General features: G+C 48.1%; 2 protein-coding genes across 4 annotated transcripts; one reads left to right on the top strand and one right to left on the bottom strand.

Annotated features, from left to right (window-relative positions):
* Positions 1-324: 324 nt before the first annotated feature.
* CX3CR1 (C-X3-C motif chemokine receptor 1) lies at positions 325-12,291 on the bottom strand. Its single transcript, XM_049817240.1, has 3 exons — positions 12,227-12,291; positions 10,939-11,011; positions 325-1,921 (listed from the first exon to the last, which is right to left on the bottom strand). The coding sequence occupies exon 3, from the start codon at positions 1,905-1,907 to the stop codon at positions 843-845; it is 1,065 nt and encodes a 354-aa protein (XP_049673197.1). The 5' UTR covers positions 1,908-1,921; positions 10,939-11,011; positions 12,227-12,291; the 3' UTR covers positions 325-842.
* On the top strand, positions 10,333-27,651 carry LOC126045765 (C-C chemokine receptor type 8-like). 3 transcript variants are annotated; one of them, XM_049817236.1, is made up of 4 exons: positions 10,333-10,427; positions 10,513-10,603; positions 23,894-23,962; positions 25,226-27,651. In XM_049817236.1, the coding sequence occupies exons 3-4, from the start codon at positions 23,909-23,911 to the stop codon at positions 26,303-26,305; spliced, it is 1,134 nt and encodes a 377-aa protein (XP_049673193.1). In that variant the 5' UTR covers positions 10,333-10,427; positions 10,513-10,603; positions 23,894-23,908; the 3' UTR covers positions 26,306-27,651. The 3 variants fall into 3 exon arrangements, with proteins under 3 accessions (XP_049673193.1, XP_049673194.1, XP_049673195.1); XM_049817237.1 differs by having other exon boundaries at positions 10,411-10,603; XM_049817238.1 differs by lacking the exons at positions 10,333-10,427; positions 10,513-10,603 and having other exon boundaries at positions 23,546-23,962.
* Positions 27,652-27,917: the final 266 nt, after the last annotated feature.

The following is a 27,917-nucleotide window of genomic DNA, read 5'->3' as shown; positions in this document are numbered from 1 at the left end:
ACCTCCAGTTCCTGTTGTCCCCGTGTGTGCTGATGTCCATTGATCGAGCTGGCAGCCCCTCGCTCAGCAGAGCACTTGGGGATGTGCTGGGTGAAGGGCTCGACAGAACTCTGGCCTTTGGCTCAGGCCACAGCTCATGGAAATCAGGAGATATGCCTGCTGGCTTGGATCAACTCCAGGTCAGGTCCCAAATCCTTAAGGACGGTCCTTGCTCTGATTATTGCATGCTGTAAACGTTGAGTGCATTGTTGGCACTGAACACGCATTCAGAAATAACTTTTTTTTTTTTAAACAGTAGGATTTTATTAGGTATGAAACCACAGGTAAAACATTTGTTGCAATCAATAACCCCCAAAATCACTTCTGTATGGATATATATAATCAAAAATATACCCCTTTACTATCAAAAATATTCCCCTTTGCTAAGAGTCAGCTATCATTCATTGAAGAGATCTCTCTTCCCTTAAAAAATGAGGTTACATCTATATACATTTGCACCACATGTGCATACACTGACACATGCGCAAGTTTCAATGAAGAAACTGTTTAACAGCTTCCCTATCCTTAAATTCTTCACCATCTCCTGTTGTAGGCACAGAATGCTGCTTTTGCTTCTACTTTCCCTCTTCCTCTCTCTTGATTCAATTCCATGTTCAGCCTTGATGTATTGTACTGCTTTTGTTTTTAAAATCTTTACGTTTTAGAATATTTTAATGCTTAACAAGAGGCATGTCAGTAATTTGGTGCAGCCATTAAGTCTCTTCATATGGGTAATGGCAATCTGAGTGGTGGCTAGCCCTGCAGAAGACATATTTACATACATTTCTTCTTCACAGAGCCTTTTAGATGAAGACGGAGCCATCCTGGTCACTGGTATTGAGGGTTATGTTGCTGTTCACAACGCTTTCTGCATAGCTAGCTGAATAGGTGACCTGGTAGCGACTGCAGGGACCACAGAAACACAGGAATGGACAGTACTTTAAGCAGAGATGATAAAGGTATTTCCTGAATTTTTCCCCAGCAAAGGCATAGATAAGAGGATTGAGACAACAGTGACTGAATGCAATGGTTTCGGTCAGGTGCATCGCGTAGTCCAATGATTTAATTTGGTTACAACTTGTGAATAACTCATAGTGCCTTAAAGTCTCTAGAAAAATCAGCACATTGTAGGGGGACCAAAACAGGAAAAACACGACCACCACAACCAAGATCAGTTTTATGGCTCGTGTTTTTTTCTGATTTTTGCAGGTCAGCAGGGTTTTTACAATCCCACAGTAGCAATAGCATATGATACAGACTGGGATGAAAAAGCCGATGGTGTTCAGCTCCACATTGCAGAACACTGGCCAGATGTTCTCCAGCAACTGGGGGAAGACAGAAATGCAGTCATTTTCTACCAGCTGGGAGAACACAAAATGTGGCACTGAAACTAAAACCGCTATTGCCCATACTCCGCAGGTTATAAGAAAGCCATGTTTCACTGTTCTGGATTTCAGAGAATATGTTGCCTGGACAATGGCCAAGTATCTGTCAATACTGATAACAGTGATAAAGAACATGCCCCCAAAGAAACCAATGTAATACAGAGAGGAAACAGCGGTGCATGGAATAGTCCCAAGGGTCCATCCGCGGACTGTGTTGGAAGCCCAGAAGGGGAGAGAGATCACGAAGAGGAGGTCCGAGATAGCCAAGTTCAGGAGATAGATGTCAGTGATGCTTTTTTTACTGCCTTCTTTCACAATAGCAAAAACCACCATTAGATTCCCTGTGAGGCCAAGAGCAAACACTGCAATGTAAAATATTGGCAGAAATATTTTCCCAAATTCTTGGATGTCAGTCTTATTGCAGGAAAAAGCATGTTCATCATAAGCATATTCAGCTGTCGTTTCTGTGAATGCTTCCGTCATGCTGAATTTTCTGGCTAGAGGCAAGGGAAAAGAGAAGAATGTTAGAGAGAGAGGCAGTATCTGCTATGGTAAAATACTGAGACTTCATCAACACACACGCTTTAGGATTTTGCCACTGTTGGGTTAGTGAGAGTGGTCTTACTGCAGAGGTGATGGTAGTTACTAACAACAGCCCAGACTCTGCTGTTACCTGTGCTTCACTGCAAATTAGCTCTTTAGGATAAGAAAAAATAAATGAGAATTTCAAGGGCTGTTGAATAAGCCCCCGCTCATTGGAAGAGCAGCAGAAGCAGCAGCGAACCGATATCTGACTAACTGAGCTCTGCAGGTGGTGGATCGCAGTGTGAGAAATGCAGGCACTCTCCCGGTCTATTGGGCAGTGCTCAGCAGGAACTGATACTGTACATGTAGCTGTTGATCAGCATGCGGTGCCTGTCGACACCACCAAGAGCCCAGTCTCACCCCACACGTTAACCCTGGGGTGGAAATGCAGTCAGATGCCCAGTTTGGTGAGATCTGAGCCGATGCTTGCTGATGTGGGAGGAGCAAAGTTTGCACTGGGACATCCCTTGGGAGCAAGCGTATCTTTGATGAGGTTTTTTTTTTTTAAATGGTCAAAAGAAGAGAAACTATATTAACCCTTTTCCTCAAGCGCCAAAGTGTCTCATGACTGCTCCTGCCTTGGCTGTGAGGTAGTCATGTTGGAGGCAGGGCTTGTTAGCTTGGAGGCTGCAACCAAAGAGAGTATGGGGTGCAGGTGTGTGACCTCTGGGCTCGCTGGTCTGCGGATCTAATAACTTGGTGCACCCGTCAGTTCCTCTGCACTCCCTTGGGATGTGGTGGTCAAGTCTCTGCAAAGATCTCTTTTTGCAGGGAACCAAAAATCCTAGAGGGGTGCAGATGTTGCTGCATTTGGTCTGCTCCCTGGCTGGGGTAAAGAGCTTGTACGTATCCGTTACTTGCTCTTGCTGCAGGAAATGAAGGAGATTGAGTGTGATACACTGCAGAAGCCCGGGGAGATGACAACACAGCCAAACCAGCCTGTTAAAGCGGAGACTGAAAGGAAAGGTCAGTGATAGCAAAACTGCAACTAATAACTACCACCTGATCACAGTGTCGCCATCTTCTTACAGGAACCCCTGTTGACTGTAAAGAAGGGACTTAGTTCAGTGACCATAAGCTATCTCTATACAGATTTTTACATCTCGTGTTAGTGGGAGATGTAGGCAATACAGCCGATGAAGAGCAGTGCATCCGATCCAACACAGGTCAGGCCAAGTCTGCTTTAAAGACAAGACAGGCTACTTTCCAGGCTCTGCTGACAGCGTTGATGAAACTTCTTTTGACTGTAAGGAAAGCATGGGCACATTACTCAGTGGTCGACACTGATGGTGTCTAATTACTCCAACTCCTGCTGCTTTGAGCAAAGCAGCTGGAATCCCAGCCTACATGTCCACGTTTCACTGATAGCAATATTTTTTATAGCCTCTGTTTAAATAAGCCTTGCAAGATTAAACATGAATAAAGATGTCCTGAGGTGTGAGACAGTCCTTGCCCAAGAGGTTTCATATGACGTAGTGGTGACTACAACAAACACCCCAGTAGGTGGCTACTGTGACCAGATTGACATTTTCTCCTAATGCCTCATTGCCAGAGTGCCGTTTGTGGTGTGGGCCATGAAGTTCTGGCCTCTTATTTTGTAGCCATTTCTCAAAGAGGGTTTTTTGTGCTAGTTGGCAATGCAGGCTCTCCATTTTAAAATATCTTCTTATTCTGAAAGTTCAAAGCCTAGCTGTCCCCAAAACATTTAAATGAGAAGTGCCCACAGTCATTAGAAAACAATCTTTGTGGTTTTGCACAGGAAAAGTGGGCTAGAAGAAGGGCTGTCTCAGCGCTGGTAGTTTCAGGGCATAGGCATGGTGCAGGGAAGGCTGTTTGCAGCAGGCAGGCACACCCACGGGCTGAGCAGCTCTTGCAATGCCTTTCCATTTGAACTGGGAGCTGAGTCTGCCTGCAGAGTCTGTCCAGCCCCTTGCATGCAGCCCGGTTTAATTCTCCAGGTTCTGTGGAATGTGGAATGTGGAATCTGGCACCAGCAGAATTAAAGGGGACGAATAGGAAAATGCGTATGCGCTGGGGCAGAAGCAGACAGCAATTGCAAACAAGATACTGATTTTCCACTGGTGAGATAACTAATTAGAGTTGCCTACAGAGATATGTGACAGGTTCCTCACCTCTTCATGTGTCTGTCCAGCCTACTTTATTTACCCTGTTGAGGGATACAGAAATGAGCCGGAGACATTGTACATAATCCCAATAGCCCATCATTGTCTGCCTTCCCATTCTGATGTTTTCTTTCTCCTCTTCTGTGCCTAAATGTACGCAGCAGGTGCCTTTAAAATGAAAAGAAGTGTTGGGGTACACCAAGTCTCTTGTGCTGAATATGAGTCGCTACACGAGCCCACCCAGCTACTTGGACTGAGCTGTTACTGCACCCATCTGCACAGTGCCAGAGCCTCCATCTTACTCTGCAGGTTGATGTGCTCCACAGCTGGTTCTTTACCGAAGCACTGGTGTGCAGTAGCTGAGGGCTACCAAAATGATTGGAGCTGGAGCTCCTGGTATATGAGAAGATGCTGAGAACGGGGTTTGATCAGCCTCGACAAGAAACGTCTCAAGGGAGATCTAGTGAGAAGGTGTAAAGGTGAAGCCAAGAACTTTCCTCAGAGGAATAAGAGGCAATGGCCATGGGAAATTTGTACTCACTATATGGAAAAAAAATTTCACCGTGAGGGTGGTCAAACACCAGGACAGAACTTCAGGGAGGTTGTGGATCTCTGTCCCTGGAGGTACTTGAAACTCGGCTGGCCCTGCTCTGAGCATGATTTTGGACAAGAGACCTCCAGAAGTCCCGTCCTAACTTTGTGACTCTGCGACAAAGCCGGACAGAGGCTGCGTTGTCTTTGCAAAGTTTACTCTACTCTCGAAGAGCCTCTAGCTGCGCTGGTGCTTCCCATGCTTGCTTTCTTAATTCATGTCTAGAAAGGCAGCTTGTTCCTCTGGAGAGTTTCCATATGTGTGCATACAAGCCATTGCACTCCGTTGGGCACAGGGAGGATTTCACACGTGTAAGGAAATGCGGCTCCCACCACAGGGTAGCCCTCAGGTCTGGCAGACTTCTGCACAGGCTGTACTCACTGGCATTGCCTGGAGAGAAAACTGGGCGTGGGAATGGCCACCTTCTTCACAGGAGCACATTTATGTGGAGGTGCAGGATGAACTCCTGGCCTTATTGAAGTAAAGAGGAACATCACTTGGGTTGGGATTTTTCCTGAAGTACCTTTTCAGTCAGGTAATCTCCTCTAGCTCACTGATGGGGATCGTTTATTTCTACAGTAGCAAATTATTTCCTTTACCTTTGGATGGGTGGTTGCAAAGCCCATGTACCCACGCCAACGGGAAGGACAAGTAGCAGCATAGCACATCCCGGGGCAAGTGAAAACTGCACTTACCAAAATGACACTGACATCTGAAACTGCTGGCACAATCTGTGGCTTGTTCACTCTCTAGCTCCTGGATTTTGTGTATGACCAGCCACACACTCTTATCCTCCCACCACCACACATCCTGCATATGCAATGCTGTCAGTTCTTTTTGAATATTTAGCTCCTCTGATACCAATTTGCTCAGTTTAAGCTGATGTTACTCAACAGGTGGGCTGCAAACTCCAAAGCGCTCCCAAACCCCAGCCCATGCCAGGTAGGCCTAATGTGATGAATTTTTCTTGCACCCTAAAGTGAGGAAACTTAGCTCTGCCCATCCTCCATCCTTCCCTGCCAGGTATTCTCTGTCAGCCTCACAAAGCCCACCGCAGTGCATGCTATAGTCTTCTCACTGTCAGTTTCAACCCAATTTGCTCTCTTGTGCTTATGACAAATGTTCACCTAAGGGACGAAGTGAACTGAAGAGCATAGAGGACACTGAAGAAGGACTGCAGGGCTGTGAGGTCCCTCCACCAGACATTTTCCCTTGCTGACTACAGGAAATAGTAGATTCACTTCTGCTTCTCATGGAACTGCTCAACCGCTTTGCTCTCTCTCCAGATTTCCCCAGCCGTTTTACACCCTACTCCCCACAAACACTTCTGCTCTTAATCACGTTTATAGCTATCTCAAAGACAAGAGTCTGCAGGACCAAAACCCCTGTTTCTCAACCCGGCTATTCCTGACAACCATGTGCACTATATGTAATACATAGGGAAGTGAAATTATGAGAGATCCACAAACTCCTCTAAGCAACAGAAGTTGCATTTCAACCTTCAAACAGCACTGGCATCAGGCTGGCCAAATCCTGTTCATGAATCTGATCTTTCCAGTTATCACCCCTGGTACTTCAGCCAAGTGCCACGTTACAAGCTTTACTGCCAAGAAGAGGGGTCTGCGAGCGCTTTGCCTCTCCGTGATGCCTCTGCTGTCACCGAATGAAAAGAAGTTAAAAAACATAACCAAACCCAGACCTCTTCCAGAGGGTCACACCAGATTTGCACAATACGCTGATAAAAGTTTTTAAGCCTCAGAAAGATTTTCACACCTTAGTCAGCATTTCTGGGTGAGGCTGACTTAGACGCTTTTCTCATGCAAGCAAAGCATGTTTTCAGTGCACGCTGAATGGGCCGGAGCTGCATGTCTACGATTCAGCTGGCCCAGGGAAGCTGGCGGCTTTGTGAGAACCCCTGTGAAACCCTACAGGCGCATATGCCTTTCTCACCCTTAGATCTGAGCTGCCAACACCCTACCCAAATATAAACGCCATTGCTTTTCTGCACTTGTGGCTACACCCATCTGCTTCTTGCCAGCTGGTGATCCTTGGCAAGGCCATAGGGATGTCCTTGGGTACCTCCAAATGAAATGTCATAGCTGCTGGTGGCACTTCTAACACACACAAAAAGAGATTTAAGGGAATTAACCAGAACTGGGGGGAAACTATCAGGAAAGATGTGAGTCTTAATAGCACTCTTAAGCAGCCTGGCGCCAAGCAGCTACCACACAATCACCAGACTGCTGCAGACAACTCTAACTGCACGGTTGGGGTGATACCCAGAACAAAACTTGGACTTAAGGGCAATACACTAACCAGAGATGGGGCTCGATTTCCAGTCTGACACCCAACTGGTTCCTGTAATTCACTTAGCTTAGCTTTCAGAGCAGGGTGGCTCCGTTCTTAGGGGACGGTCACTGGAGTTGCTCGGGATCGTGTTAGATAGCCAGGGTCAAAAGCAGGCCCAGCTCAGCAGATGCAGTTACTTTAAATCTTTAATCTCGGTCTTTTATTCAGTCCTGAAGTGGGGAGGCATTCTCCCTGTTCCACCTCTACAGGTGCTGGAAGCAGCTGACAATGCTGACCTTTGTAAGCAGGAAGCAAGGTGAAACAGCTAGTGTAACCTAACTTATAACATGGGCAAAATAAAATTTAAACAGTAAAGGGGAGAGTGTAGCTAATGCCAGTCTGCGTGGCTTTATAGAAGAGGAGCTTTAGTTTGGACATCTAATGAGATTGCAAGGTTGATAAAGGGTACTGTGCAGGAGAGTTGGAGCTTTGACTTGCAGTGCCTGATATTTGATTGACACACGTCTCCAGCCCAAAGCAACACAAACCGAACAAAGCATTACAATGGGATTTGGGCTGGTTAGCTGTCAGATCTCAAAAGCCAGGCATCTGTGGAGGAAGCCTCACCCAGCTAGGAATATTGCTTGTAAGAGGTCTGCAGGAGCGACGAGTTGAAAGCCCAAAACTCTTCAGTATTTTCGTCACTGGTCTGAAAGCAGATTGGGAATGAGAGCTGGCAGGGGGAAGTGATAAAAGAGTTAGAGAGTTGGACAGTGATTCAGACAAATCTGAGTAATCTGGGGCTTCTTGGATGATTCACGTTGGCTTTAATGTAGCCAAAGTGACACACTTGGGAGTTAAACAACACAGACCATGTCTCAGGAGTGGGCACATCCACTAGGAAACCTGACTGCCAATACGGGCAGACTCTGAAACCAAGCTCCCAACCCGATGTCCCAGTAAGAAAAGCTGATGCAACCCTTGGGTGTTTTAAGAGGTGCTAAATGGGAAGGAGCAAAAGAGGGAAGACTACCATTGCAGAGCTTGGTACTGAGGCTGTAGGCATACTTTGATAACACTTGATTTCACTTTTACTCATGTTAATAATCTTGCTAATTTAGTGGGATTGGCCATAGCATAAACCAATGCATGGAAATTCAAACCAGAAACATGCAAGCTAGAAATCAGATACACATTTTTAACGGTGAAAGGCTGATGACTGGAACAAACTTAAAGTAGGACAAGGGGATTTTTGCATGTCTGAGGGTCTCCACGTCAAGAGAAGGTATCAGTCTGGGAAATGGGTTTAGGCCAGACACAACGGAGGAGCTCAGCGGGCGGTACTGGGTAAAATCCTGCAGCCCCTGACAGCCTGGGAGGCAGAACAAATGGGCTATTGGGGCAGACTCCTCTTAAAAACCATGACTCTGTTTTGGTAATAAATGACTGAAAAAGCCAAACCGTCGTCTCCCAAGGTACTTCAGCCATAGTAGCTAGCCCAAATCCTGGGATGGGACCCCCTGGAAGGAAGTGGGGTCTCGTGAAGAGCATGGAGCAGCTGTTGGGGTGGGGTTAGAGGGGAAGCTATATGATGGCTGTGGAAGGAAAGCAGCACAGTTTGGGAATGGGGATGTTGTTATCTAACAGCCAGTCTGTACTGCTTCTGTTAAACCCTGCATGTTTTCCCTACTTCTAACCAGCTTTATCATTCCTCCAGGGCTTCTGAGTGGGTGTGGTGTAATCCCAGATGCATCCTTGCTCCCCCAGTCCTTCCCTGATGACTTTAAGGTGAGGAAATTACTTTCTTTGGTGTTTCTTCTTTCTTCTGTGATTTATTCTCAGATCAGCTGGACCATTTTTGTGGCCCAGCAGAATTCTGCAATCTTAATAATTGCTTATCAATTTGAGTGATTTCATTTATGGAGGCTCCCCCCAAGACTTTAAGGCTAAGTTTTTTAAAAGCAAGTAGTGATCTGGGCTGCTTCATTATTGGATTTTCCAACTCAAGGTGAAGTTCAAGGTGCAGAAGCATGATGCTGCGGCTTTCTGAAAATGAAGGCTTTTAAAGTGTCCTAAATAAAGTACCCAGAAATGGAAGCTGAACAAACCACTGCCGATTGAGATATGTATAAGCCTGAATATTGCAGAGGCCTGTGGTCCCTTTACAAAGGCATTTAGGTCAGAGAGATGAAAAAAATGCACCTTCCCTGAACCAGTTCTACAGTTTTTATACCAACATCACAAACTAAATTAGAAGCAGACACCACTAGCTGGAGATGAGCAGCATGTAAATCTACAAACTTAAACCAATAGTTTTGGGTACAAAAAAATACATTTGAAAAGATCAGGCTTGGATCATGGAGGGCAGGAGGGGATAGTATAGAGTCCAAGATCACCAGGGTCTCTCTCACATTCACCTAAGGCTTGTAGCATTGGAAAGTGCTTTCTCAAAGATGCTCCATGCTAACCTGGAGATAACTGCAGGGCAGCAAATAACCAGGGCACAAGTTTCAGCTTAGCCCATTGCATCAAAATGAGGTGTACTCTGATTTATAAACAAAACACAAAAACATGGACTTACTACTGTCTCTGCCAGCGGTGAGGGCTTCACCACCTGTACTTCAGTGCAACCACAGGAATATTATTTTGAACAAGATCTTGCTCTTGCTCCGTCAGTGCATGGTCCAGCTGGCCAGGCCAGTGGCCTCACTCAAGCTGCTTGTGCTACCGTTACAGCAAAGCGGGCACAGGGGACTGAACCCTGATGCCCTGGGCAAATTCTACCCCCAGCGACATCCCTCCACTTGCTGGTTTTGTCACCCTGCCAGGAAGACTCGCTGCAAGCCGTCTGGGAGGGACAGCAGCATGGCAGCTGTGTGTGGTTTGCTGGGGCCGTGGCAAACCCTGCGAAACCCCTGGCAGCTTACCCCTGCAGTTGCTGGTGTATTTATAGCAAAAGCTGTAAGCTGAAGGTTTCAATGGTTTCAGCTCCTTCCCTCGACTCTGGGGAGGACCAAGCCGCTCTGAGGCTGACAGGGTGGCCATGCAGGGGACTTGGTGCCTGCACACTGGGGGTCCCCCCTGCTGCTTAATGGAGCAGGGAATAGGCTCATGTTTCAGGACGTGACCAAGGCTGTTGAGCAAGTGAAAATGCAGAGTCACATCAAGGCATTTTCCTGGGGTGCCATCATTCATTCCAGTCATTCTTCTAAATGGGAGCTAAGCACTGGGAGGGCTTCTGAAAAAGCCCCCAAGGCATTGGTCTGAGCCTCTGGTGGTCAGAATACATTTAGAAATCTGGCCCTAAGGAGGTCAGAGCCTTAAGTATTGGTTTCAGAAATGACATGCATTTAGGAAATATGACCTGATAGTGTGATTCAGACTCCTGTGTCTCCTGTGGATCTTAAAATCAAGGTTCAAAAAAATCACTGGGATGGTTCTGAAATTTTCATCTGTGGCTCTCCAGGTTCTGATTTTGTGCTCTCAATCCCACGACCAGATCCAAGGGTCTTCTGCAGAGCCTCTGCAACCTGAGATGGTTTCCAGGCAGTGTCCTGCCCCGAGGGACCGACCAGGGGATGGGATATTAGGTAAGTGATGTGAAAATCATGTTGAAGAGCAGTATTTACTTTTGTCCTCGCAGAGGCTGGGGAGCACTTTAACTCAGCTGCTGGGGGGCAGTGGCAGAGCTGGGGAGGGACCAGGTGCCCTCCCAAGAGCTGCCTGCAGGGCACTGGGCGTTTGGGGTTCTCGTCTGTCTGGATGGTGATTGCCAGGATCAAGCTTTTCTTGGAAAATTTGTTTCACAGGTATTTCCTCCAGCCTGTTTGTTCCCCTGTTTGCCCTTTCTGCTTGCACAGTTGCTTGTGACACTGTATCTTATTTTATAAGTATAGCTGAGCATTTTCCCGGTGTTTTCTCTTACCTGCTCTTCCTCAGTATTTCTTTTTCCCAAGCCTTCCCTTCTTAAATGACATGCAAATTTCTTCTGTATTTTTCTGTTGAAGGGACAGTGAAAACAGATGATTGTTTGTAGCTATGTGCACTGTTTGTACTTGTTTATAGTTACCATTTGCTCTGTCATCTCACCACCTTTATCGTGGTGCCTATTTACTTCCTGACCTGCTTTTTGTTATTAATAAACTCACATTGCCTTAGCATCCTTGAGAAATCTGAGAAGGCTCTCTAGAAATGGGAGATCTCTTAAATCATCTCCATCATTTTAGAGAGCAGCACACATTACACCTTCTTGACTGCATCCAGATGAGATTTAAGTTCTGGAGCTGCCAGCCCCTTCCTGGTAAGATCACATCTACTATGTGATTTACTCTCAATTTATTATGTGTTCTCCCTTTTGGACTTCTGCACTACCCAAGCCCTCATAATTCATTGCAGTTGCTGTCTTTTATCCTGTCACCCCATGCACTGCCTCTGGCTGCACTGCCTCCACACAGGGTTTGCCCCAACAGACCAGACTTTGGGAACTGCTGTTTCTGGATCTGTGTTTATATCACACAAGTACTTAACAGGCTGCCGCCACTGTATTACCCAAATATCTCACCCAAACCAGCAGATAGCTTTGTGCAACATCCTTCCCATGGAAAGCTGAGTCACAGAGAAATTAAGTAATGGGCTCATACAGAAAGTTGGGTTTTCATGGTTTTTGGATTTCTGCCATTCTCTTGCTGGCTGGTCTGTCCACATCACGCACTTTCTTACCAGATTTTCTGTATTGGGCTGTCTTTCATTGTCACTGATGTTTGGGATGTTGGTTCACTGACCAAAACTAAAAGCAAGCAGTGCTAGTGAGTTGTGAAATCCCTGCAGACATCTAACAAAAAAACATCTAAGGAAGTAGAAGGGCTGTATCTTCTTCGTCTGTCCTTCTGGGCTCATGCTGCACACTAGTCATCTATCAGCATTTTGCTTTAACCTTGAGGACTTCTAGCCAGGGTGAATATTTCTCTTACCACAAGATGCCACAAGTAATTAGTCACCGAGTAAAATTTCTCTGCCCTGGTCCACTTTGATTAATAAAACGTTCCCCTTTCTACTTTCACAATTTGTAAACATTACCCACATCATCTTTACCCAAACTAAATATCATTTAGATTCCAAGCACTAAGCAGCAAAGAGTTTCCTTGAGTTCATGAGACACCATTTCTTGTCATCCCGCTCTGTCAAATTATAGGTAAAATATAATTGTCTCTTACCTTAATTCATAGCTGCATTGAAAAACCAATGTCTTCTTCAAGCCAAGCCTGTTTGGGTTTAAATGTATATTTCCTCTTCTCTAGTGCTCATGCCTACCCTATGAAACATGTGAACTTTGGCAGGGCAGCTTCCTGGGCTGAGCTTCGGGGCTGAGCTGAGAAAGTATTAATGTGCTCTGCTCTGGTCCTGCTGGCGCCTTGTGAGATTGTGAAGCAGGATGCGGCCACTCAGGGGGGCAGAAGTGCTTAAGGAGGACAGGACCTGCACAGGAGACAGAAATGCCTGAGGAGCTTCATACTCAGCGTCTAAAAGCTCTCACCCCCTTGGTTCCCCCTGTCCGATGCAGAATGAGATATTTTTGAGTCAGACACAGTGGTACAGTGTGTAGACATATGAGTCTGGTACGATAGCAGAGGCCTTGAGCAGTGGGGACGCGGGATGCAGCACAGGTACAGGATGGTAAAAGATGGTGCACAGGCTGGCACTGGGGACCCCCACAGCTGTACACAACTCACTGATGGTCAGTTAAAAAAATGCAGACCTGGAGCTGGCAAAACTGGGTTTAGCAGTTACAGAACAAAACCAGTATCTAACACACATAAGGGGCACCGCATATAGTAAATTGGGTGTAATGTGAGGTTGCAGACCACTGAAGACAGAAGGTATAGAAGCATGTTAGAAAACACATAAAACCGACCCAAAGCAGATCCTAGAGGGAGGCAGAAAAAACATCAGCACAAACATCACGTTTGTCCCATGGAAGGGCTGGAGATGCTGGCAGCTTGTTCTAACACCCCACCGCACCACCGCCACCTGGGTGAAACCACCGGCCTTAGCACCTGGTGGAGCAGGGAAAGGGTGAGTGTACCACCAAGAAAAGGGCTAGAAACTATGTGTGTGCAAAACAATTTTAACTGCATTAGTATTCTTCCTTTTTCTGTGACCAGCAGATCTAGGCAGATAAAGATTGGAGCCTTGAGATTGCCTTTACACTAACAATATATTCTTGGCTTTACCTATACATACGTTGTACCTCTTCTTTGCCTATAAACAAGATTTTGAGTGTAACATCTCTCTGCAGCCCAGGGCTTCCAGTGGACCGGAGGAGTATGAGGGTTTAGAGCATTGGCATGTTCATTAATCAAGGAGTCTTCTTGGCCCCTGACCCGAGCATCATGCTCAGGGTTGTGTTACGGGTGCACCCACAACTGGGATGCAGCGTAACACATTTCCAGGCACCGCCAGGGTACGCAAAGCAGTTCATCTGGGGTGAAACCAGGTGGGAGGCTGTGCAGTGGGGTGATCCAAGACACTGCATCTGTCTGGGGGCTGTACCAATACCGAGGTCCTCCAGCACAAGTAGGAATAACAGTCTTGGAAACACCTCCAGGCACTGTCCCTGCCTCAGATACCAAGGGAGGATAAAATGCCTTCTCCCTGAAGGCAGACTTGTGGGGCCTCTGTCCAGGCTGAGCTGGATGGGGGTTTTGGGGTGGAGAGCATCTTCCAGGTTGTCTGAGCTGTTGCTGTAGTGAGTTGATTGGTGTAGTGAGTTGCCAGGCAAATATTCTTGTATAAGTTTAGTTCTGGTATTTCTGCCAGTTACATGTTTCTTCGTGATGTTATGGCCAGGACAAGTGCCCATGGAAATAGTCAGGGGACCGATACCTGGTTGGGTATTAGCCAGGAACAGCAAAGATACACTGCTGAAAATAAAGTTTAGGGATTAGTAAAAGACCAGAGCAGCAGATTTTCAAAACTCACCTTTTTCTCCTTTTTCTCTGACAAGTGCCAGCAGCCCCATCCTGCCCCTTTTTTAACAAAAGATGTAAAGAACTCTGCACCTTTTTCAGGAAAACATCAAAAGGCTGATGGGTGGTTTCTCCCCAAACACTGAAAGTAGGAGCTATGACTGCCAAAATTACGAACTTTCAACTTTCAGAAAGATAATTCCTGGTATATGGTACTAAGGAAACATTCTCATTGTGTGATAACCATAAGATTCAGAAAGGCAAATGAAGGTTTTCTCAATGCCAGTGGTAGTCTGATGTTATGCCTGCAGTGTTGCCCTGGCCATGGGTCCTGCAGAAGGTGTATTGTGATTCAGAGGACACCCAAATCTAAACCTGTCTCCCATGTCCTCACAGGTATGATGAAGGGCTGCATCCTCCCCAGCCCCCACCTCCCACAGCCTTATAAAAAAGGTATGGATAATCCAGGTGGAGCTTCCCCACTGGGGACCTGCACATGCTGAGCTGTTTTGCAGCTGACCTGTAAAACGTGGGTTGCCAGAGCTCAGGCAGCCACAGCCAGTGAGCACCCACTCCTGGGTCACTAATACTCAGCACAGCACCTCTGGTGTTGCTCTTTGCAGCAAAAACCTTGCAAATAAGGGTCAGGACTGCTTGTATAACAGCAGGAGAGACAGTCCCCAGCCACTGCTTGCCTCCGGGTAGAAAGGTCCTCCTTACAGCTGGGTTTCCCTGAAGGCAGTCGTCAACCCCTTCCCTCCCATGCTGCCCAAAATTCAACTGGAACCGAACACAGAGCAGGCTATTACCCTCATGAAGAAATGAGGTTTGTGAAAGGGGTACCCACATGGCTTTTAACTAAAGGATTTCACATAAAGAGAAACGAAGTCAGGCTGGTCACAGATGTGCTCAACACACCTCTCCAGGAGACAGAAAAGGCTTTCTGTTGTATTCTGCTGTTAGTGATAATGCTAGATAAGAGTGCTGCTCATTACCATGGTGTGCGCCTGTAGTGCAACATAAATAGGTATGAACGCTGCCTGAAAGACAATTGCAACATCAAGAAATATCTCTGCTTTACATCTTTGACCACTACTCACCCTCCGGTGTTCAGGGGACAGCTCAGAGATAAGAAAGTCTGAGTAAGGTGCTGAAAAGGCTTTCATTCTGGTCCATACATGAGGGGGAAAAGCATCATTTGTTTTTCCAAGCTAAAAAGAGACATTGCATCCCTAGTAACCGGAGAGATTTTCCTGGGAAGGGCTAGGTAGAGTTTGCTGCCTTCCCAGCTGCAAGGCACAGGAGGGTTTCAAAGGAGGAAGTCAAGAGTAAAGGATGTGCTGTGCAGGGATACGGTGGGTAAAGAGCAGGCAAAGCCCCTTTTCTTTTTATTCCATCTCCCTCTGAGTTGCCTTCCAAATTTGAAACCTTATCTCTCTCCACATATGGGGAGACCAATGGTACTTCCACACCAGCAGCATCTCCTCCTGCTCTGTGGCCAGGTCAACGCAGGGAGGCAGGCTTGTGCACAGCACCAGGGGCAAGTTCAAGCTTTGTGGACTAAAGCACTTGGTAAAGAAATGTCTGGCCTAAAGGATCAAAATGCTTTTCTCCCCAGTGCACCTTGTTTTGGCTTCCATGTGGGAAAGCCTGTTGGTGGTGGTTGTGTACAGAAAGGGGCTCTCTTGGCTCTCGAGAGCTTCATTGGAACCCCCTTTGCAGGGCGTATGGGCAACTGTAACTGCCTGGGGGTACCAGAGGGAGCCCCGGGAACCTCCTCTCTCCCAGTGCTGTGACAACAGGGCTTCCCTCTGCAGACTTCAGAGACTTGCCAAACTCTTTCTTTTTGTTTGATTTATCGCTTTGCTCAAGTGGAAAGCAGTTACAGCTGAGACCACGGCAGAGCTGGAATGAGTAAGCAGAGGCAGAGCATGGTTTTGGAGATGTAGCAGAAATGGCCCTTGAGGATTTCATTCCTTGGAGACAGGGAGAAAAAGGCTAGCGTGGAGAATAGCCTATGGAGATGCTACTTTCTAAATGTAGAGGGGAAAAATGTCCATACACACTTGCAAGCATCCACACATGGATGATAAAAGAGCAGACAGGGTCCTGTTTTGACTTCCTCTGCTATGCTGAGCAGCTACTGGGATCTTTTAGTATTACAACTAAATTTGACTAAACCATGGCCATTTGCATCATGTTTGGCTTTCTCTCTGAAGACACAACAAAAGCTTATCCAAAATGATTGCTCCAAGGAGCAGACTTCAGCCCTGGAAAGCTTGCAAGCCTGAATGGTGCATTTGAAATGCTCCCAAAGGGTCCTGAGCTCAGGAGGCAGCTGTCCGTCCTCTTTCCCTGGGGCTGCCAGCTGCTGCTGAACGGTGATGGCACCATGTTGCTGGGTGCAGCTACTACAGACACTTGCGCTGCTTCCCCAAGCAAAGTAACAGCAGCACTCAGAGGAGTTCCATCCCAAGAAAGAGCTCTTCCAGCTTGAAGCCCTGCCAGGTTCTTCTGCATTTATTTCAAATGGAGGGACAGGAGCAAAACCCAGGCATCTGTGACCTTCACCACACCGTCAGTAGTGTGCCATGGAGCCTGGAGCTATATTGTTCAGGCTGTATCCTTTGGAAATCCTTGGTAAGGCTGGGTGGTGAGCAGGGATGGAGCCCCCAGGTCCCACCGGAGCTCTCTGATGCAGAGCTGCCCCGCACAGCTCAGCAGCGTGACTGCACTGATCCCTGCTGGACATTTAGAATCATAGAATCATAGAATCATAAAATCATAGAATCATTTAAGTTGGAAAAGACCTCCAAGATCATCAAGTCCTACCATCATCCATGCCCACTAAACCATGTTATAGAGTACCCTGCCTACGCGCTTTTTTAATACCTCCAGGGATGGTGAGTCAACCACTTCCCTGGGCAGCCTGTTCCAATACCTGACAACACTTTCAGTAAGGAATTCTTTCCTAATATCCAACCTAAACCTCCCTTGCCTCAACTGGAGGCCATTTCCTCTTGTTCTATCTCCAGCCACCTGACAGAAGAGACCAGCACCCACCTCACTACAACCTCCCTTCAGGTAGTTGTAGAGAGCGATAAGGTCTCCCTTCAGCCTCCTCTTTTCTAGACTAAACAACCCCAGTTCCCTCAGCTGCTCCTCATAAGACTTGTGCCCCAGGCCCCTCACCAACTTGGTTGCCCTTCTCTGGACACGCTCCAGCAACCCAACGTCTTTCCTGCAGTGAGGGGCCCAAAACTGAACACAGTACTGGAGGTGCGGCCTCACCAGTGCCGAGTACAGGGGAACAATCACCTCCCTGCTCCTGCTGGCCACACTATTTCTGATAAAGCCAGGATGCCGTTGGCCTTCTTGGCCACCTGGGCACACTGCTGACTCATATTCAGCTGGCTGTCAATCAGCACCTCCAGGTCTTTCTCTGCCAGGCAGCTTTCCAGCCACTCTTCCCCAAGCCTGTAGCACTGCATGGGGTTGTTGTGACCAAGTGCAGGACCCGGCACTTGGCCTTGTTGAACTTCACACAATTGGCCTCAGCCCATCGATCCAGCCTGTCCAGATCTCTCTGTAGACCCTTCCTACCCTCCAGAAGATTGACCCTGCCTCCAAACTTGGTGTTGTCTGCAAACTTACTGAGGGTACACTGAATCCCCTCATCCAAATTATTGAAAAAGATATTAAACAGAACTGGCCCCAGCACCAAGCCCTGGGGAACACCACTTGTGACCCACCACCAACTGGATTTAACTCCATTCACCACAACCCTCTGGGCTCGTCCATCCATCCAGTTTTTCACCCAGCGAAGAGTACACTTGTCCAAGCCATGAGACGCCAGCTTCTCAAGGAGTATGGCATGAGAGACAGTGTCAAAGGCCTTGCTGAAGTCCAGGTAGATAACATCCACAGCCTTTCCCTCATCCACTAGGCGGGTCACCTGGTCATAGAAGGAGATCAGGTTGGTCAAGCAGGACCTGCCTTTCGTAAACCCATGCTGACTGGGCCTGATCCCCTGCTTGTCCTGGACTTGCCACGTGAGTGCTCTCAAGCCAAAACATTCCATAATCTTCCCCAGTACCAAGGTCAGGCTGACAGGCCCGTAGTTCCCTGGATCCTCCCTCTGACCCTTCTTGTAAATGGGAGTCACATTGGCAAGCCTCCAGTCCTCTGGGACCTCCCCTGTTGACCAGGATTGCTGATAGATGATGGAGAGTGGCTTGGCAAGCACCTCCGCCAGCTCCCTCAGTAGTCTTGGATGGATCCCCTCTGGTCCCATAGATTTGTGAGTGTCCAGATGGTGTAGTAGGTCACTAACTATTTCCTCCTGGATTATGGGCGGTATATACTGCTCTTCGTTCTTGCCTTCCAGCTCATGGGGCGTAGCTCCGTGCGGATAACTGGTCTCACTGTTAAAGACTGAGGCAAAGAAGACATTAAGTACCTCGGCCTTTTCCTCATCTCTGGTGGCTACATTCCCTTCTGTATCCATTAAAGGATAGATATTCTCCTTGGCTCTCTTTTTACTGTTAACATATTTGTAAAAACATTTTCTGTTGTCTCTTACAATAGTGGCCAAATTTAGTTCTAGCTGAGCTTTTTGCCTTCCTAATTTCCTCTCTGCATGACCTAACAAGATCCCTGTACTCCTCCCAAGTTGCCCGCCCTTTCTTCCAGAGATGAGAAACTCTCCTTTTTTTCTTGACTCCTAGCAAAAGCTCCCTGTTCAGCCAGGCTGGTCGTTTTCCTCGGCGGTTTGTCTTGCGGCACATTGGAATAGCCTGGTCCTGAGCCATTAAGATTTCCTTCTTAAAGAATGCCCGTCCTTCCTGTACCCCTTTGCCCTTCAGGACCATCTCCCAAGGGACTCTTTCAACCAGTGTCCTGAAAAGGCCAAAGTTTGCCCTCCAGAAGTCCATAGCAGTGGTTTTGCTGACCACCTTCCTTGCCTCAACAAGAATTGAGAATTCTATCATTTCACGGTCGCTAAGCCCAGGATGGCCTCTGACCATCACACCTCCCACCAGTCCTTTCCTATTGGTAAACAGTAGATCTAGCAAGGCTCCTCCCCTGGTTGGCTCACCTACCAGCTGTGTCAGGAAGTTCTCTTCCACACACTCCAGGAACCTCCTAGATTGTTTGTTTACTCTGTGCTGTGTTGTATTTCCAGCAGACGTCTGGAGAGTTGAAGTTCCCCACGAGAACAAGGGCACATGATTCTGAGAGTACTGCCAGCCGCTTGTAGAACGATTCATCCGTCTCTTCAACCTAGTTGGGTGGTCTATAACAGACTCCCAGCACAATATCTGCCTTGTTGGCCTTCCCTCTCCTCCTCACCCATAAGCACTCAACCTTGTCATCACAATCGTGTAGCTCTGTACAGTCCAAACACTCCCTAATGTGGAAAGCCACCCGACCACCTCTTCTACTTTGTCTATTCCTTCTGAAGAGCTTATAGCCATCCATTGCAGCACTCCAGTCACAGGAATCGTCCCCCATGTTTCTGTGATGACAACTAAGTCATCTCTATCCTGCTGCACGATGGCTTCCAGCTCGTCCTGTTTATTGCCCATGCTGCATGCATTGGCATAGATGCATTCGAGCTGTCCTATCAAATCCACCCCTAACATCGGCACGCTGCCCCCAGGTTCATCTCTGGTGCACCTAGTTTTATCCCTTACCCCCTTCAAACCTAGTTTAAAGGTTTGAAGCCTCTCTATGAGCCCCGCCATCTCACAAGTGAGGATTCTTTTACCCCTTTGAGATAGCTGGATGCCATCTGTCACTAGCAAGCTCGGTGCCATGTAAACCTCCCCATGTTCAAAAAAAAACAAATTCCACCAATCCCTACCCACCCTCTTATTTTCTCCTCCAAAATTCTCCTCTTGTCTTTTCTGTCAGCTGGGTGGAGGCACTTCTGGAGGTGCATCCCTGCCACAGCGGTGTCCCATTCCTCCCATGCTCTCCTGCAGCAGAGCTGCTGCCTACCTGGCAGCTTTAGGTGCAGGTGCTGGCACCAGCTGATCACACACACACACAAAACCCTTCGCAGAAATAATTTCTGTGCCTTACTTCTAAAAGAAAATCCAGCAGAGGGAGCCTACTCCCTTCATGTCACTGTCCTGGAGAGATGCAAGAAGACAACCCAGCTTTGGTGGTTTCCAAGGTACCAGTGGGAGATGCATTTATTCTTCATTTAAAAGGTGGGGAGGCAAAAATTACCCAGAGAGAGAGAGGGAGAGAGAGAGAGAAGCTATGTCTAGGGATGAAAATGTTTTCAGCCTGAGGGCCAGTGAAGGGAAGAGCCACAGAAAGCTGAAGACTTGCACACTTTCTGCAAGCAAAAGGCGTGTGGCCCAAATGGGTATTAAAAGTGAAGAGAAACATTTGTCCCCACATTATAAATAATACTGAAGGGATAAGGGCATTGAAACAGCTTAGTGCTTAGGCTCACTTGTGGGTTGGTGACCACATCTGGTTCCTGAGCTGTTCACTAGCTTCCACTCGCTCCAGCTGCCATGTGGGGACAGTGCTCTCCTGCCCTGGAGAGGTGACAGAGGCTCGGTCAAGTCTCCTGGGGAGGTGTTCTCCTCCCCTGGGACGGGTGATGTGCACGCAAGCTGCTCAGATCCACCTGTTTCAGTGTGTACCTGAGTTAATCCCATCACTCAAGGCGCATCGCCAAGGCTGCAGTGTGGGGTTGGCTCCAATGATAACAGCAAGACCTGAGAAAGTGGGCAAGAAGCCATTGGCTGGGCGATCACATCCCTTCCTTCCTGGGCTCACCCAGGCAGGAGGAACAGCCACACAGCCACACTCCAGCAAGCTGTCATTCAAAATGCTGAAAAAAGAAACTCCTTTCCTCCCTCCTTCCCTCCTTTTCCTCCTCTCACCCTCCCTTGTCCTGCTCACGAGAGCTGAAGCTGTTGGGTACATTTGCACCAGCACCCCCCCCCTCTCCACACCACTGCGGCTGAGCACCCCTCAGGGCAGCACGGTGTCAGGGACACGGGACACTGAGATGTGCAGGGATGGTGCAGGAGGTGCACGGGTGCAGAGACACAAAAGCAGATGTTGCGAGCGAGGGAAGGAGAAATGCGGCCTGCCTTGCAGAAAGCATGGACAAAAGACCCAAGGAAACTACCCAGCATTGCTCTCTGCTCTCAGCCCAGTTGAATACCTGAGCGCTAGGGAACAAGACCCTTTTCCTCCATCCCTTGTTGCATGGGAAAAGCACTGCCTTCTGGCAGCTGGTTTGCAAACACTTCTTGACACGTGCATCTCTCTACCTTGCTGGGTGCGGCAGTCAAGGCTGGTGCCGAGTCAAACACAACGGACAATCAATACATTCGCAGTGTATTTTGCAGTCCTGGTAGTCTGTGTTTGGCCATGGCTGTGTCCTTCGTTTCTGTCCATCACTGTGCTCATACTCACATGCTGCATACGCATTCATGCCTTGAGGTCAAGATTTCTTCTGGAGGTCTGTTTGGAGCAATCCATTTATTTCTATCACTCGCTCCCCAGTGAGAGCCAGCACTGCTGTGCTCAGGGCAGGATAGGGAGTAAAGGGCTCAGTCTGTCCTTGCAAGACTCATGAAGGAAGGAAGAGGTGAGCAGGGAAGAAATGGCACCTGCCATTTTCAGACAGGCACCTGCCTCCTCCTCCTCCTCTTCCTCTGACACCACTCTTTGAAAGCGGGAGGACACTGGCCGCCTTCCCTCCGGGGCTGGTGGAAAATTTGCATGGTTCCTGGGCTCCCCTCAGACAGGGCTTCCCGCTGCCGTGCAGGGCACAGCCAAGGTCTCCCTGAGAGTGGCATTTGGCCTTGTCTCTCCCCTGCGCGCAAGGTGCCAGCGGCCTGTGCCACTGCCGTCACTGATGCCTGTTGATGTCTCGTCTCCTCTGGCCACTGCTTCGCCCATAGGAAGAGCCTGGGGTGGAGCTCGGTGAGCTGCAAGCAGAGGTGCCCTTTGGCACCTCCGGCTGGGACAAAGCCTGACCCCAGGAAGGCTCATGAAGCCACCCGTGCCGTGGGTCCAGGGAGCAGCAGTGGCTCCGAGGGTGCTTTGTGCTGCTGTGTCTGCGCCAGCCAGTGCAGGCACCAGAGGATGTCCTGCCACAGGCTCTGCGCCAATGCCGCAAGGCAGCCTGCTCCTCTCTCGCTCAGGCTCACTGAAACGCCTCCCCCGAGCATGGTGTCTGTGGTGTGAGTGGCCCAGGTGTCACCCTCAGTCCCAGCAACCACGCAGGGTGGCTTGTGAGCCTCTCTCCCTGCTGCGCTGGGAGATGCCTGGGCATTTCACAGCTTCCCAGCAGTCTTGGTGCTGCTGGGGCTGATTGTTCTTTGTGCTCGGGCAGCCTGTCGTCGCTATTTCGGAGATGAGATGTGCAGAACTGCCTAAGGGGCCAAATTCCTGTTTGATTGCCACCTCTTTTTTCCATATTGCATAATTCCTAGGTATATTCTCTGCCACCAACACTGACAGAGATGTAAGTGCCGCTTTAAACCTGCAAATGGATAATGGAGGTCCAACTTCAACACTGCCAGTAAGTCCTATGACAAAGGAGTTTGTTTCTGGTTTCTGTTTCTGGTTTCAGCTATCGCAACAACAGAGCTTGGCTGTCAATCAGACTATCATATACACATGGCTTGACTTGCACATAAGACTTTGACCCAAGTATCACACCACCCACCATGGCCAAAGAAAGCCACCCACTGCCACGTGGAATAGTTGTGGATTATCTTGGTTCACAGAGATTTAGCCCTCTGCCTTTGGAGCAATGAAGGTGGGCATTCAGAGGGTTTGAGAGAGATGATAGACCATTCCACATGGAGATCTCTAGTAGCACATCTATGGACTGACAGCCAGAGAGGTACTCTTTGCTCAAAAACAAACGAAAAAAGGTGATGTGACTTGCCTGAATTACAGTAATAGCACAAGGCTATAGTGAGGAGCAGCAGCATTTAAGGAGATAACACACACTCCAAATGCTACCAGTTGCTTAGTAGCGCTCCTCTTTCCCATGTATCTTATGTTGTGGGGGAGATTGGAGACAGCTTTGGGATGAAAGCCATGTTGGGTCAGGATGAGGGCCCAGCAGGTACGTGGCAGAGTCAGTGGAAATCCAGTGCTGTTCAGGGCTTTACTTCAGCGTTGGTCTGTGAGAGCATCTGCAGGGTGCATGTTTTGGGAAGGAAGGGTGATAGGGACTTGCCAGTGTTAGGTTTACAGTTGGACTCGATGATCTTAAAGGTCTTTTCCAACCTAAATGATTCTATGATTCTATGATCAGTTCCCTTGGGTATTTCTGTCTGTGCATGGTGGGTGCAGGGGGAAGGCGCCTTCAAAGGAAAAATGTAGTAAAAGCAAACATGGTGCCCTATGCCATCGCTGGCTATCAGCAGCACTGGGCCATCCCCCACAGACATCTTCACCAAAAATTCTTGGAGCAGAGGGGAGGCAGCACTGCTTCCTCTCTCCCAGCCATGGGGACTGCAGAGCAGGGGCAGCAGGCAGGACAGGGGCAACCAGCTGAAGGACGGGGGCAGTTCACAGACAAAGGGTAATTGCAAATCTCTTCCACTGACGTTAGTATAAATGCGCAAAGTGAAAAACCATACTGATTATTCAGAAGATAAAACCCGAAACATTTCCGTTTCTCAAAGTGTAAAGTACAGAGGCTGAACTCATCGGTGTGGGGTTTTATACGTCTTTAACATAACACATATCACACAGAGGAAAATCCATTGACTGTGCACTGCTACAAGGTGAGGACCTTGCCTGTGACTTGGCCTTGCAACATAAGCTAAGGTAAGTACTGCTGACATATATGTGTGTAGGTATGCCCACTTCTTAAAAACCTATGATGTAAGGACATTTTTTTTGGCACGTTTTCAGACACAGCGTTGGATTATGGAGGGGAACTTGACATACCTGCTGGGCAGAAGCAGCTCCGAGGACGTGTCGGTGAGTCACTCTCCGCTGGGCTGCTGCCCTGCAAGCCAAGGCCAGTAGCACATCTGAGGGGTCCAGTTTTGCCTACGGGGATACATAGTACTGGTAGGGATGACAGGGGTTTAGAAGAAATCAGTGTGATTGTTGTTTCCTGAAAAAAAAAAACATTGAGTGAAAATATCTTTGCCTGATGAGACTGTGCTTGTGGAAGAAGGCTGTCTTCAAGGGCAAGGGTAGTGCTAGGAGTGTCCCATGGAGGACATGCTGACCGGGAGATGTGCTGCCACCCACCTTCTTTAGTTGTTTGCTGTCACAGGTGCTGCCCAGGGATGTGGTGGTTGCTCCTGGGAGGCTGTAAGGGGCTAGGGAGCAGGGAAGGGGCACATCGCTGCTGCTGGTGCATCCTGACAGGTGCCAGGAGAGCAGAGCCACTGGTCTTGAAAGGAAAACCAACCATCCCTGTTAGGAGAGTAAAGTCGTGGTGGGCATGAGCTGCTGGCAGCAGCAGTTTGTGCTGGCACAGGCTGAGAGGGCAAAGCTCCTGCTGGGGAGGAGGGAGGAAGGGGCAGAAAGCCCTGTCTGCTCTTTGGGAAGTCACCCCTCGGGCCAGACCTGCCACCACCGATCTCACCTGGGGTAGAGAGAGCATGCAACGTGCAGCACCCACCGGTGGCCTGTATGTGCTGGTGCCTTTACAGCTGAAAACCTGCTTGAACTGTGCAGGAATCCTCTGCAAAAGTAACTTGTCCCATGATGGGCTGTTTCTGGCACTCAGCTAACTGGAAATGCAGCTTTTAGGAGATGAAGGTTTACGTGTCAGTTCCTCCCTGAGCCCTGCTCCCTTTCTCCTTTCTGAAGGAAATGTGGAATAGGACCCCAAAACCTATGTTGGGGGCTCTCAGCCCCCTGGCCATACCCATTTGGTTGCTGGTTTGGGGATGCTTACTGTCTCTGGCCCCGGTGCCCCACCTGGACTGCAGGCACAGGGCTTGGTACCCCACATGGAGCCAGCAAGGGGATACTGGTAACCTCTGGTTTACCACCACAGTTGCATTTTCCTTGATCTCCTCTGCCTCTCTGGTGCAAGAACCTCATCCCAGATCTTGCAGGGGAGGACTGGTCACTCATGTTCATTCCTCATTTGCATCCTCCAACACAGGTGAGGCACAGCTGTTTTGTCCTCATGCGGCTTGGTGTGAGCAGTCTCGTGCCTAGTATATTACTCAGAGGGTAATTTGGGATTTGGGCCTCATGAACTTCATTGTCCTTGAACAGGTGGGTTACACGTCATCAACATCTAACTCCTCTGCAGCCTATGAATACGCCTTCTTCTACCCAGAACTGGACATCAGCTGTGATCTTGAAAATATTCCAGCATTTGCATCTACCTTTTTTCCAGTGCTGTACTCCCTACTGTTTGTGACCGGCCTCGTAGGAAATGCTTTGGTCATCTGGGTCCTAACAATCTTCAAGAAAGTCAGGGCCATGACTGACGTGTATCTGCTGAACCTTGCCATCTCTGACCTCCTCTTTGTTTTCTCCCTCCCCTTCTTGGTTCAGTACTCCATTGTGAGCCAGTGGACTTTTGGAAATACGATGTGTAAAATCATCAGCTCAGCTTACTTCATTGGTTTCTACAGCAGCGCCTTCTTCATAACCATCATGAGCATTGACAGGTACTTGGCTATTGTCCAGTCCATCTATGCTCTACAGGTTCGGACAACTGCCCATGGGATTATCACCAGCCTGGTCCTTTGGGCAGTCGCCATTTTAGCATCAGCACCAGACTTAATTTTTTTCCAGGAAATGAATGATAATAACCAGACTAAGTGCATCCCTCACTATCCTGACAGCAACAATGGCTGGAAGACTTTCAGTAATTTTGAAGTTAATGTCCTGGGGTGGCTGATCCCTGTTGTTGTCCTCATTTTCTGCTACCACAGCATCTTGAAAAACCTGCAGAAGTGCCATACTCAGAACAAGTACAAAGCAATGAAACTGGTTTTTATTGTTGTCATTGTGTTCTTCCTCTTCTGGACGCCCGTCAATATTGTGCTTTTTCTGGACTCTCTGAGGAACATGTACATCATCGATGACTGCCAGACAAGCCAAAGGCTAGACCTAGCCATGGAGCTGGCTGAGGCACTCTCCTTTGTCCACTGCTGTCTCAACCCGGTCATCTATGCCTTCGTGGGTGAGAAGTTCAAGAAGCATCTTCACGAAGCTTTCAGAAAATACACACGTTTTCTGTTGATCTGTAAAGACTACAGTGCTTTCGATGGGCGCAGCCTGGACAAGCACTCCTCTCTGCGTGTGACATCCTCACAGTCGTCTTTTGTTGGCACTGTCTTGTAGAGCTACAAGTCAAAAACTTTCATCCCAAACAGGTGATCTGAAGTTTAAAAATCCTCCCAAGGGCATCCACAGGGATGCACTGTTTGGGCAGCCTTTTAGGACAGGAAAAGTGGAAGCAGCTGCTTGAGTTTGCTTTTATCATGGTTGCCTTTGGGGGCATTACTTTTTAATGTCTTTTCTAGCATCTTCTTCCCCTTCCCTTTGCATGTCCTGCCCTGCCTGCTTTGTGAAAGGGAGGCTGAAATTACCAGCAGACTCCCGCACTGCCCGAGCATCACGGAGAGGTGCCTTAGAAATATTTCCCCCACCTCAGATTCAGTACTGAAAGGAACTGTTTGTGTTTCTGAACTTGGGACACTTGGCCTTGTCTCAGCAGACCGGATTGGCTTTGTAGGCAGCGGCAGGGCTCACAGCAGGACTGGTAACCTGCTCTTTGGAGGGAAACAGTGCCCAAGTTCAAGGCATCACACCAGGGCCTGGCTCTCAGTTGACAAATCTGAACAAGGTTTCCAGCCCAGAAAGAGCTTAGTGAGTGAATAATTAGATAAGCAACAAAGAAATAAATGTTATGCACGTGTTTTGTTAAAATCAACATGGAGGACTATCTAGGTATGATTCTGACTCCCCATCTGCTACCAGGGCTTACAGCTCTGGGGCTGGAAGGGTTTGGAAGCTGTAGACTAGAAACGACACTGTGGATGTCAAGAAAAAAACCTTATGGGAATGAACAAGTGCCCTAGGGATGAGTGGAGAAATAGCTACCAGAAAAAAAAGGCTGAAGAATGGAACAAATACCGAGTGTGAGCTGAGAGAGCAGTAAAAGTCATATGTCAAAGCTTCCTGTGGCCCCACTGGCTGGTAAGCCATGGGCCAGAGCAGTGACTGCTCTCAGCAGAGCCCTGACCTGCTGGCCAAGGGGCTGGTTGTTCTGTGGGTGCCCGAAACAGGATGGAGAGAGACACAAACAGAGGTAATACACCAAGCATCCTGGAACTCAGGTGGTAGCTAAAGTGGATGGCACTGGCTGGTTTGAGTGGCCAGAGGCTCCAGAGATGCCTAAAACACAGATGACGCTCACACTTCCCCATGAGGGAACTTTCTGAACACTTCAAGCAACTGATGTGCCAGTATTGTTGCTGCTGAACTGGGGTTGACCTCCTAGTTACTGTTCCAACCTGGTAACTGTGAATGACTGGTTTATATGTGAATGGTTACCTATGCATATACATTACATACATGTACATCTGTGTATATATACACAAATATATACACATACATATATGTGCATATATATGTATCTTTTTATATATACAAATACTGATAGATAAATGCAATGGTGTCCTGAAGCTTTTAGTCTTGATCTATTTCTCCTTACAAGATATACTGAAGTTTTATAACAAAGATACTGCATGCGGTGTAATTGCACAGTCCTTGCACCTGAGGAACCTATTTCATCATTAATTCTTTCAGCTCATGCATTTTCTTCTGTCCTGGGCAGTTCTACAAAACTGACAATCCCTCCAGCTGCCTCTTCTCTCCCTCCTTTCCCTCCCTCCCTCTTCGTCCTTCCCTGGGGAAAAAAAGAAGTGGCAAGTAAATTATCTTTTATTCT

The sequence above is a fragment of the Accipiter gentilis genome, chromosome 14 (assembly GCF_929443795.1).
Source record: "Accipiter gentilis chromosome 14, bAccGen1.1, whole genome shotgun sequence".
Classification (NCBI taxonomy): Eukaryota; Metazoa; Chordata; class Aves; order Accipitriformes; family Accipitridae; genus Astur; species Astur gentilis.
The sequence above is the reverse complement of the archived record's forward strand: the minus strand, read 5'-3'. Positions and strand labels throughout refer to the sequence as shown.

Bases quoted from the DNA above. Each gene is read 5' to 3' on its own strand.
- CX3CR1 (XM_049817240.1), bottom strand. From the start codon at position 1,907: ATGACGGAAGCATTCACAGAAACGACAGCTGAATATGCTTATGATGAA.
- LOC126045765 (XM_049817236.1), top strand. From the start codon at position 23,909: ATGGAGGGGAACTTGACATACCTGCTGGGCAGAAGCAGCTCCGAGGAC. The intron at 23,963-25,225 runs GTGAGTCACTCT...GTCCTTGAACAG, and splicing joins GCAGCTCCGAGGACGTGTCG to GTGGGTTACACGTCATCAAC.